This window comes from Lontra canadensis, unplaced genomic scaffold (assembly GCF_010015895.1).
Source record: "Lontra canadensis isolate GAN:19392208 unplaced genomic scaffold, GSC_riverotter_1.0 scaffold27, whole genome shotgun sequence".
Lineage (NCBI taxonomy): Eukaryota > Metazoa > Chordata > Mammalia > Carnivora > Mustelidae > Lontra > Lontra canadensis.
Window position 1 is genome coordinate 13,501,779 of NW_022631021.1, and position 12,272 is coordinate 13,514,050.

Here is a 12,272-nt window from a genome sequence, read left to right on the forward strand (position 1 = left end):
TCAGTACAAAATTAAATAAATGTCGTGACAGCAGACATCCTTGAATTTATCCTAGATTTAGAGGAAAAGCAATTAGTCTTCAACCATTCAGTATGGTGTATTTCTTACTACAGGACTATAGATTTAAAATATGTATATAGAAAACCTCTGATTTAGAAGACAGCAACTTAATTTTATTTATCTTTGTTTTTCATTTACCCAACACAGCTTTTGGTGCATTCTATAAGCCCTTTGTATTTTTTAAATTAATCAGTGAATGATTATCCAAGTTGTTTGTTGTGGTAATGTTCCATTCAGTAGCTGACAACATACTCCCATAACTGCTCTTATTTCATCTGTTTTTAGCCATGTTTCAGGATGAATGAGCAAACTGAAAAACCTCGCGGAATCTCCCATTTAGAGAAGCTGTTTTGTATTACGTGGTATCAGCAGTGTTTATAAGTTTTCTGCATATGTGATCGCATCTTTTGTTGAATATGCGATCATATCTTTTATTTGCTGATCCTTAGAACAACTCTTTTACATAGAGAATGTAAGATTGAAGAATAATTGAATCGCATTATGCCTAATCATGAAACTTGGGATAGAATGTTACGGGCACTGATAATACTCAACAAAAATGAATATTAACTTTTTTTTTTTTTTAAAGATTTTGTTTATTTATTTGACAGGCAGAGATCACCAGTAGGCAGTGAGGCAGGCAGAGAGAGAGAGAGAGGAGGAAGCCGGCTTCCGGCTGAGCAGAGAGCCCGATGTGGGGCTCGATCCCAGGACTCTGGGATCATGACCTGAGCCGAAGGCAGAGGCTTTAACCCACTGAGCCACCCAGGCGCCCCTGAATATTAACTTTTATTCAAAAAATCTATTTAAGGGACACCTGGGTGGCTCAGTCAGTTAAGTGTCTCCTTTGGCTCAGGTCATGATCCCAGAGTCCTGGGATCGAGCCCCACATCGGGCTGCCTGCTCACTGGGAAGTCTGCTTCTGTCTCTCACTCACTCTCTCTTGCAAAAATAAATAAATGAAATCTTAAAAATCTATTTAAAATTAACCTTTGCAATTTTGGAGGTGCGTAGTCCAGCATAATTGGTGTGTGTGTGTGTGTGTGTGTGTGTGTGTGTGTGTTTTCAGTAATCTGGAGAGAAAAAACTTTTAGCAATTTTGTAAACCATAGTTCTCCCTGATTTCTCTCTTACAAGTGATTTATTTATTTGATTATGTAAGTAACATATATGACATGTTCAACATATTATTGATCTTGGCAATCCTCTAGGAAGAGGCCTCCTTTTTAAAATGGATCCTAGATTAGAGGTCCAAAATAGTCTCATGCTTGTGTCTGTTGTGTGAATGGCATAACTCTCTTCTGCATGGTAAAGTTTGAAAAGCCCATTACCCATCATTTATTTTGGGTGCAAATTATTACTTTTTCCCACTCTAAAACAATACTCTATTGATTTTGTTTCCTAGTTCAATTTTGTGGGGAAATTGCTCGGACCAAGAGGAAACTCCTTGAAGAGACTACAGGAAGAAACAGGTGCTAAAATGTCTATCCTGGGCAAAGGATCAATGAGAGATAAAGCAAAGGTACAGAACTTTGATTTTGATTTTTAACACATATAGGAGGTTACCTGTAGTAGTCAGGGCCAAATTTACAAGCACATCTGCACTGTTCTCCCATTGTTTCCCACGATTTTCACCTTCTGGGGCCACCTTGTTGCACTCTCAGTCAATTCCTCTATTTTCATAAAAATCAATTACCCCCTTTTTTTTTCTGCCCCAGAACATGTAATTTTGTATCTTTATTCTCTTTAGTCCTTTGTGTAGGTTGTTGCCAACTCTCCTTACTTTTTCTGTGTCCTCTGTAGGATATTCCTATAGGTCTATGCTCATTTTCTTTAATTCCCTGTCTGCATCCCTTTTCTCTCTTCAACTATGTCACCTAATCACATCCATTGTATCATTCTCTCTTTTTTTCCTCTATGCTCCATTTCACTCTGATCTTCCTACCCAAAGCAATTTCAAATACTTATCTGCAAATCTAAGAGAATTCCACTTATTTTCTGAAATGTTTCAGTGATGTTTAACCATTCACCTGACCTCAAAAGAACAAATAAGCTAAGAAATATATGAAGTTTGATGTTTGAAATGATTTATTTCACATCTGAACTACATCATTTTCCCATTTTATAAAGTGATAGCAATTTTTTCTGTGTTAGAATTCATTGTTTTGGAAAATAACAACCATTTTTAGAGATGTATTCATAAAGGACTTTTAAAATTCATTGAGAAAGGGTGGATGTATCGAGGTGGTCCTATTTGACCAGGCCATGCTTTTCTGATTCAATATGTTACCACAGAAAATAAAATATTCAAACATTTATTTCTGACTATGGGAATCACATAGGAAATTGTTTAGATATTCTCTCTTTTAACTGTTAATGTGAAATCTTGAAGAAAATTACAGTGGGAAATGTCACTGAACAGATATCTCATAGTATTACACTGTGCACTTCATACTGTATGTTTTTTGTTTTTTGTTTTTTTTTTTATTCTACACACCTTTTTAAGATTTAGATCAGGCATCATCTCCCCAACGGGGCTTTTCTGAAACTCCTGTGATAGGTTAATCCTCCGATCACTTACCATAGTTTGTTGAAATTTTCTATTTCTACAGTTAATTCATTAAACTGTAAACTTCTACCAGCCAGAGAAATAAAGTAGTGAGTTTCACACACCCAGAGCATCTGTATAGGCACTCCCGTATCTTCCAAAGCAAATGGGTGCTTATTGTTTATTCCCATATATTTGGAATTTTTTTTTTCTGTTCACAGAACTTTACATTGGATTTCTTTTTCCTTGTGAGCATGTTAGGAACCAGCATAAGTATTTGAAAATCTGGTTGGAAACAAATTTAGTTCTATTAAGTTTCCATTAGCTTTAATTTAGTGATATTAGCTGTTACTTAAACTCAAGTTTCTCACTGATTACTTTCTGGGCAATCAATCAGTTTGTCTTTGCTTCAAGCATTTTCATTGTTCCTTTACAAAATGAAAGAAAATGAAAACATCATCATCATCATCATCATAATGTATTGTACTATAAACTACATTTTATAGAATCTAAATAAGACCTTACCTGCCAAGGGTGGTGGGCACACAGCTGAAATAAAGCCACAGACATTAATATGCAAAAGTCTACCTTAGGAAACATTTGATTAAAATAAAAATAAATCCTTGGTAAAATATTGATCACTGGGCTGCTATTTCACCTCTTCTGCATGATCTGATCAGGAAGGAAGATTTTATATGTGATTTTGTCCTTCTAACAAATAAATAAAACTTATCTGATTCTTCAGTGTCAGCACATACGTATTTGTACAGCCACACAGGAATATATTCATGCATTAATTGCAGGAGTATTTATTGCTATGTTACACTGTGTCACCTGTAGTTCTAGTTTATGATAATGAATATGACAAAAATTTTTCTTCTCCTAGAGTTTATAACCCAATGGGAAAGACAGACAATAAATAAGTGAATAAACACATTTTAATAATTTTTATGTATTAAAATAATACAGATTGTTCTTCTGTGTTGGCTCTGCTATTACAATCTTTGTTTCATGATAAATAGGAGACATTTGGATAGTTATCTAAATCAGGATGAAATAACTATGCAAAAGCCTTTCTTACACATCTGCTATGTGCTCAACTGTAGATTACATATTATGCTATGTAGAAAATAAGTATAGACATGAGTCGATCCCTCACAAAACTTATAATTTAATTAGACATCCTGATCTGTTTAATGCTTTCTTTAAAAAGAAGAGTTAAGAGTGACATTCTCATTGAATTTTAGTTTTACAAATCTAATAAGACTTTTTCAACCTTAGAAAAGCATGAAGTTTTAGGATTTGTTGTAAGATCATTATAAAATTGCATAATACAGAAAATAGTTCTAGTGGTTTGGTGTATTAAGAAGATTCTAACAATTTCAATGTTTTTATTTGTCTTGTTTTGGTTTTGGTGGGTTTGGGGGAAACCTTCCTTTTCTTTTAGCTACACCTAGGCAATAACTCTGTGAGCAGAGAGAGAAAACAAAAACCAAAACAAAATGAGATGTGGTGATATTCAAGGGAATATCAGTAGCAAAATCCTACCTTATATTCAATATTTTAGTCCCATACTGGTCAGATCACTGAGTATGTGAACTCATATGTTACTTAGAACAATCCAGGAATGCTTGAACAGAAGCTAACTTTTACTTAATGATGATAAAGATATTCATAGAGAAAATTAGAAAGTAATATATACAGTATGTTTGCAATATTTCAAAATATCTCAGGAAATTAACTGGCAGTTCAGAAATTTCTTTAAAGTCTGAGTCCCTCATACACCATATGGCCAGCCAGTTCTAAATAACCACACAGCTGCCTGCTTCTCTAGCAGTTGCTTCCCCCCCCAGCATTTGCTTCTGAGCAATCTTCAGGGGTAACTTACTGTAGCTTCGGATAGAGTGTTGCTATTTTTAGTGATGCTGATGGCAGAGATTAGTGAGGGAGAACAGAGGAAGCAGTGGTCTACAGGCTTATCTTTGAAAAGAGTGAGAAACAAACATATTATCTTCAAGAAAAAGGGTTTGAGAGGTTAGAGAAGATCAGACAAAAGCTGAGCACACCCAGATAAGAAAGAGGAAACAGCAGGAAAGGTTTAAAGCAAATTTCTTGCCTACCTTCATTATCCTTAAATGGAAATCACAAATAGACATGTTGCAAATCAATTATGTTGTAATGACAGGTATTCTGGCATTTCTATTAATAAGCTTGGTTGAAAGTATGGAACGCAGTCTTAGAACATGCTGGTGACTCTATATTAAAAAATAAAGTGCTGTTTGGTAGAGTTTTATTTGAAAATGTGTGATAATTCTCTAGGCTAGCCTCTCTCTCTTTGATGTGCTAATATCATGTGCAGTTTCTATTTTATAATCTATCTTCTGTATTTGGTGATGGCTACTTCAGTAAATCCTTTCTGATTTCATGGCAATTTGATTTTCATCAACAATAAAATCAACTGAAAACCTTCAAAGTGATGCTGCTGCCTGGTGGGTGTGAACCCCGTACCAATCATCCTTCTCTCATTTGGCTTCTGGGCTATGCCTCACATCAAACGGCACGGTTAGTCTCTCAAATCCTGAAGGAGCGAGGCCATGCTCACTGCTTGTCAGTCAGGCTGGGATCGGTTAGGTGGACTCCTGTTTCAACTTTTTAATATCCCCAACAACAAAGCAATCTATAATCCCACAAAATCAAGAGTCCAGATACTCTGATTTTCATTTTAGCTGTGCCCCTAAGACACTGCACCAGAGATCAACGTTTGCTTCTCCGTTTTGCTCTGCAGGAGAGAGTGCCTAGCCCATTGTTATTTCCAACCAGAGAGAAAGGAATAAGCATTTTTTTTTAAAGATTTTATTTATTTATTTCACAGAGAGAGAGACAGAGAGAAGTAGAGGGAGCAGCAGAGGGAGAGGGAGAAGCAAGCTCCTCGCCGAGCAGGGAGACCGATGTGGGGCTCCACCCCATAACCCTGATACATGCTTGACCTGAGCTGAAGGTAGATGCTTAACCAACTGAGCCACCCAGGCACCCCAGAATAAATGTTATTTTTGTTTAAGTATCACTTGGGTTTGTGAAGGACAAAAAGAGTAGATGAGAAATTACAGATAGGTGGGAATTTATTTATTTATTTTTTTAAAAGATTTTATTTATTTATTTGACAGAGAGAGATCACAAGTAGATGGAGAGGCAGGCAGAGAGAGAGAGAGAGAGAGAGGGAAGCAGGCTCCCTGCTGAGCAGAGAGCCCGATGCGGGACTCGATCCCAGGACCCTGAGATCATGACCTGAGCTGAAGGCAGCGGCTTAACCCACTGAGCCACCCAGGCGCCCGGGAATTTATTTTTGGTTTATTCACTGCATTCTTCTGTTTCTTGGATCTGCATGTTGAGAAATCAGAGTAACAGACTGAGCGGTCCCACCTGAAGGGTAGCACAGTAGCACATGCAATATGGGAACAATGCACTGCAAATACGTGTTTTGTGAGAAAACAAGGAAATTAGTTTCAATGATAGACCAACACAAGGGTGTTTCAACCTATGATCTATTTCAGCTCTAGGGGACCAAACAGTGAAAATAGGTTTGAGTTGAAGAGTGAAATATATCATGATACTAGTGCGAAATAATCTCTTACATTAACATCTTCAACCCTCTTACGTACAGTTTGTCATTCATTGTAGTGGATGACAAAGAATGAAAAAGGAAAAAATGCCACAAACCTGTCTGGGCTCAGTTCTTCATAAACTTCAGTGACAAAGTGTGAGGTGGCAATGTTTCATATGTTGTGAATCAAAGTTACGTGTTACCTTAAATCATTACTTTCCTCTAGTTTGATTTTATTTACAATTACACAAATTTATTTTGATTCTTGTCATTGAAGCCTGCTGTTAGAAAACTTCCAAGGACCTAATGTCTTGGCCATAAACCAAGGATACTGTACAAAAAATATATCTTTTAAAGTTACTAGTATAATAGTTTTTCCTTCATTGCCACTTGTCACTCATTATTTGGCCTGCACCCTTGTTTCCGATAAGAAGTGAAATGAGGGAATCGCAGAATCAAGATCTCTCACATCACAGTGCGGGAAATTTTTATTTATTAAGCTGTTAAATAGAATGTAGGAAGGGACATTTCTAGACATTTTACATTTTATAAGTCAGAATTGTAATAGTGTATTTCTTTTCTGCCACTGAGAAAGCCTGTCCCTTTTTGTTCTAAGATGTACTGTCCTCCTCAAAATACTGCAACCAAAATTCAAATGGGGTATCTCCAGTATAGAAAGGGACTGAGGATGTCTTAGAAATATTTTAAATAACATATTCTGTGGTAGTTTTAAACATGGCTGCAAATTCTTTGACATTTCTTTTAGAGAAAGATGATTAGGGTCTAATTCTCTTCCTCTTGAATCTGGATAGTTTGAGTGGCTTGCTAGTAACAGAAAGACTACGAGGAGGGGGTCACTTCAGGATTTCTGAGTGTAGGTGGGAAAACACAGTGCACCTTCTGCCTCATTTACAAGAACACTGTCTTTTGGGGGAACTCTGAATTGCCTAATAAGGATTCTGACAATCTTAAGACTGCCCTCTACCTCCCACTGTGAGAAAGCCAGAGTGTTATGGAGAGGGAGGCCCTGGATAGGTACCAGTGGGAAATCCCAGTGGATCCCGCCTTTGAGTTATCCCAGGCTAGGCGTTACACCTGAAAGGAAAGAATTCTCCAGATGATACCAGCCTCTAGCCATCTGAATGATCACAGGCTGTTTGAATCTTCCTATCTGCAGCCCCAGGCTCTGGCAGCAAAACAAATTATCCCCATTGTATTCTGTCTAAATGTCTCACCTACAGAATCCATGCACATCCTCATAATAACAACATGGTTGTTATTTTAGGCAACTAAATTTGGCATGGTTATTTATCTAACGCTGGACAACTAGAACACATTCCTACAATTTTATTTGTAAAATGCAAAGATTCTCAACATTGTGAACCATTTTCCAAATACTGGATTTGTTCTCTTCTTGTGTTTCTACTGCCCTCTCATGGCAATTACTAAAGACCTTTAAGAATTCTGCGGTTTTGTGGGGATTTTTGTATTTGGTGTTTTGATATTTTTGTTGTTTACTTGCACTTATTTTGAAGCATATGCCAAAGTTCTATCTCCAAGTTGCCAGTAAGGGAAGAGCCTTCCAAGAAAGACAATTCAAAGATTTCCAGAACGTTTGACTTAAAAAGTATTAGGCTAGTCGGAAGGCTGGACTTACAAGTCCTTGGTACCTTCGAATGTCTGCTTTAATAACATGAGACTCAAGGTTAATTGGGCAAGTAATTCTAATTTCTCTGTAAAGCTTCTTAACTTTATTACAACCTGACAAAGCGAGCGCTCCAGCATTTTATCGGGGATGTTAGATAGATCCTAGAAGGAAAGAGAAATGCACCATATAGCAAGTATTGCCCCAAACCAAGATTGGGACAGTTTTCTTTCTTAGTCTCTCTTTTGGGGCAAGTCAGATGGCTGAAGATTTGTCTTAGCCAAGAAAAGGAGGACCATATAGCATTTTTGTTCTGAGAACATTAACTGAGCTTGTTGCTTCATCGTTCTCTTCTTACATTTCTTATAGATGGTGGAAAATGCATAAGGGATCAAGTTATAAAATATACCACCATCAAGATTACCTGCAGTCTATATATGGACCCATTGACATTCTTTTCTTTCTTTACCAGTTTCCTATGTTAGGGAAAAATTTCTAAGAAGAATGCTAAGGTGATTCCATTTACTGATACACATTTACATTATGTGTAAATACATTCATACATTATGAATGTATTTTGTATTAGTTAGTGCTACATATATGCTTAGTTGACCTATCTCTCTCTCTCTCTCTCTCTATATATATATATATATATATACATATATATATATATATTTCTTTTAAGTATTAATGCTGCTTTGTGTTTTTAAATTGGACCCAACCTTTGCTTTGCGTACACATTGCAAATTCTAGTAGGCGCATGAATAACCAAAGCAATAGACCCATATGAATAGACAATGAATATTTTGGGTCTATATAATAGGCCAAATAAATACTTGGGTCCAATAGACCCACATGAATATACCATTGCTTTCACAGAATTGGATATTAGAAAGAAAAATTCCTAAATAACTTTATTTTGCTCATTGTAAAAAATAATGCATTTTTAGTTTTATGGATAATTTTAATGCCAAACCAAGTAAGAATGGCTATCTAAAAAAATTTTTTAAATGATGATATTTATACTCTTAAAAAAGCCTTTGATAAAAAAGGGTATTACTTATACATTTTTAGAAAGATGGTGTGTTAAATGTTTGTTTTAAATTGTTAGAATTTGACCCTGGGGCGCCTGGGTGGCTCAGTGGGTTAAGCCTCTGCTTTCGGCTCAGGTCATGATCTCAGGGTCCTGAAATCGAGCCCCGCATCGGGCTCTCTGCTCAGCAGTGAGCCTGCTTCCTCCTCTCTCTGCCTGCCTCTCTGCCTACTTGTGATCTCTCTCTCTCTCTCTGTCAAATAAATAAATAAAATCTTAAAAAAAATAAAAATAAAAATAAAAATAATTAAAAAAGAAAAAAAGAATTTGACCCCATATAAGTCATGTTCTCTGAAGAGAAGCTTGGACTACTTGTTCTAGCACAGTGTGGGGAATTCAGAGATACAGTTAAGAGGATAATGGGCCCAGAGTGGTAATGTTACAGTGAAAAATCCCTCACTTAACTCAAGTGCACTATCAGCACTAATTCAGATTCTGAATTTCTTTAGTTGCGGTGATGTTTTTGACTTTGTATTCTGCTTTCTCTTTGTTGTTTTTCTTTTAATTTCATAATTCATTCAGAAGTTGAATAGTTAAAAAAAAGAAGAAGTTGAATAGTACTCTAATTTTATCAGTCATAAATATCTGAGTCATTCTTAGTTCAATAGTGTTGTGAATACTCGAAAATTTGAGCTCTTAACATCACTTGATAAAAAGTAGAGAGCTGTATTTTCTGGTTACAGTTCATGATGCTGCACAGAGCCCAAAGAAGGACAAAGTAGGCAAACTCCTTTCTAATGGATTATGTTACTGAGTTCACGTTTGCTTTCTGTGTGTACTGGTTCACCAAAAGTAAAATCAAAAAGACTGAGGAAAAATGAAAAACCCAGGACACAAAGGAAATTTTATATATTTTGCTATGAACACAATCAGTTGCACCAGTTGACTTATAATAGCTGGGACAAAGTTTTGTATACTTCCAGGGATGCTATTCACAAGACATTCTCTGTGAACTACGCCTCTAATTGTCTGATACTGTTTGTGACCAGCACCAAAGCTAGTTACCAGAGTAAGCACACCAACTGTCTATATAGGAAACACTTCCATGTATGTTTTTCTTAACTATCTAAATACCAGAAATCACCTCAACTTCTTATAAATATATTTAGTTTTAAAATGTTATCTGGAAAGATATATATTATTTTGTATATTTTTTGTGCAAACGGCATTTGTTTTAGTTTTGATAATATTAACATCTAAATTTTTTTGCTTTTTGAGGTCAGGGTTTTGAGATAAACTGTGAACATCTGCCAGTATTCTGCATGTGGTTTATCCCAGATAAGCCATGCCTAATGTATAGGTAGGTATATAATTGCTAACATCTACAATTCTAACATCACTATGGGGTTAAAAAAAAAAGGCAAACAAAATATAGCGATTCATTTAGAGAATTTGGAGTGTCTCCACAAGCTTTCATGTTCACATTTCTAAGCTTACTATACACTGTGTTTGCTGTTTCCTCTTTCTCAATAGTAGGCTATTTTCTTTTCCTTTTGTATGTTTTGACAAATTTTTTTATTTCAATTATTTGGCATTTTTAGGAAATGTTTTCCTCTGTCATTCTTAATTTTCTTCCTTTCACCTGTCTACCTTAAAAAAAAATTTTAAACCTAAAATAATTTAAAGTCAGGAAAAATTTTCCAGTGTTTGAATGTGGAGTAGCTCTCATTTCGAAAGGTGTGAGAGTTATTTATTTCCTCAGCAGCACCACCAATATCATATTTACTTAATATGATATCAAATCATATTTGATTTGATATCATATTAAATCAAACCAAGTCAACAGTCACTACTACCAAACCAGGAGCATAAACAATAAAAAATAAAATAGTAAGACCATCAACTGAACAAACATAGTCTACCTTGTGCTGAGTTAATATTTCCAGGATCTCAATTCTATACCATTTTAAATTAAAAGTGATATCCACATTTTAAAAATAATAATAACTAATAATCTTAAAGCATGCAGAAACTTTTATTTTAATTATCATGTCTTTTTTTTTTTCCATTTTTTTCTTTTCTTTTTTTATTATGTTCAATTGGCCATCATTGGTCTTTTTTAAAGATTTTATTTATTTATTTGAGAGACAGTGAGAAAGAGAGAGAGCACATGAGCCAGGAGAGGGGCAGAGAAGCAGATTTCCTGCTGAGTAGAGAGCCCAATGTGGGACTCAATCCCAAGACTCTGGGATCATGACCTGAGCTGAAGGCTCAGGAACCTTGATTATCACTTGTCTTAAGGAAGATTTCATAATATGGACTTTTTTTGGAAAAAAAAAAAAAAAAAAGTTTTTGAAGGCCTATAAAAACACTATTTATTGTCTTATTAGTGACTAAATGAAGAGACTTTTACAACTGAAAAGTCTCTCTAGAAGAGGAAAATACTTTTTGAGGGCTGACCCCTCAACTTGCCTAAGGCCATATGGTCATGGCTCACGGTTCAAAAGTAACATGTATCTGGGGTGGGGAAGCACAGCATCGTTCTGGAAGTCCCCAGATAAGGCAAAACTATGATAAGGCAAAACTATGTTTGTTAGCAGCTCTGTATTTTTGGCATAACAATTTGCTGGAACATAGAAATTAAACTTGAGTAATCCTTAATTTATTAAGGTGACTGTAGGGTTGTCTTAATTTTCACTGAACTGATTGGAGGTGTAGTATATGTGCTTTTATATCATACATGTACCCACGCATATATATATTGGCTTATATAATCTTAGAGTTGGCAGAGAAAGTAAAGATGCTAGTTTAACTCATTAATTTTTATAAACAAAATATATTGTTCCCCAAGAGACAGTAATTTGCTTGAGATTCCTGGGAAATTACTAGGAAATATTTAATTATTAGAGGTAAAAAGGAAAACATAAAGATGAGGACCAGTTTTCATGAAAGTATCTTTCTTAAGTATCTTGCTTAATTAGCAGATTAATTTCAAGGAACCATAACACTGAAAGGAATAGAACTTATGAAGTTTTCTCTTACCGTTTCTTAAACTATTACATCCAGGATAAGAAGAGAACAGACCCAAATAACTTTAAATAACATAAAATTACCTACAGGATATAAGATTGAGTTGACCATAATTCTTCATCACGATCTAGCCTCTATAAAACTGAGTAGTTTAGATACAACTGATTCGTGAAAAAGTTTTTATCTATCTTCTGTACTATTTATATACATGCAGTGTGTACCCTGGATGGATGAAAAAAAGGAAGGGAGCACCCTTTGCTCAGCATGCCTGAGTTAGCAGCCTTTATGTTGGGGTTTAACAGCTGTCTGCATTTGGTAAGAACTCATGCATAGAAGTGAGGTAATCACCTTGCAA

At 35.5% G+C, this 12,272-nt stretch overlaps 1 protein-coding gene across 6 annotated transcripts in view; it reads left to right on the plus strand.

The window, feature by feature from the left end:
- The window catches only part of KHDRBS2 (KH RNA binding domain containing, signal transduction associated 2), a 585,121-nt gene that overhangs the window by 205,760 nt on the left and 367,089 nt on the right, over positions 1–12,272 (plus strand). For all 6 annotated transcript variants that reach the window (XR_004383467.1, XR_004383466.1, XM_032864462.1 and 3 more), the window contains exon 3: positions 1,466–1,582. Coding sequence is in view for 4 of the 6 variants with exons in the window: in XM_032864462.1 (XP_032720353.1) it covers positions 1,466–1,582 (117 nt within the window). In the remaining 2 variants the exon portion in view is untranslated. The remainder of the gene's footprint in view (positions 1–1,465; positions 1,583–12,272) is intronic.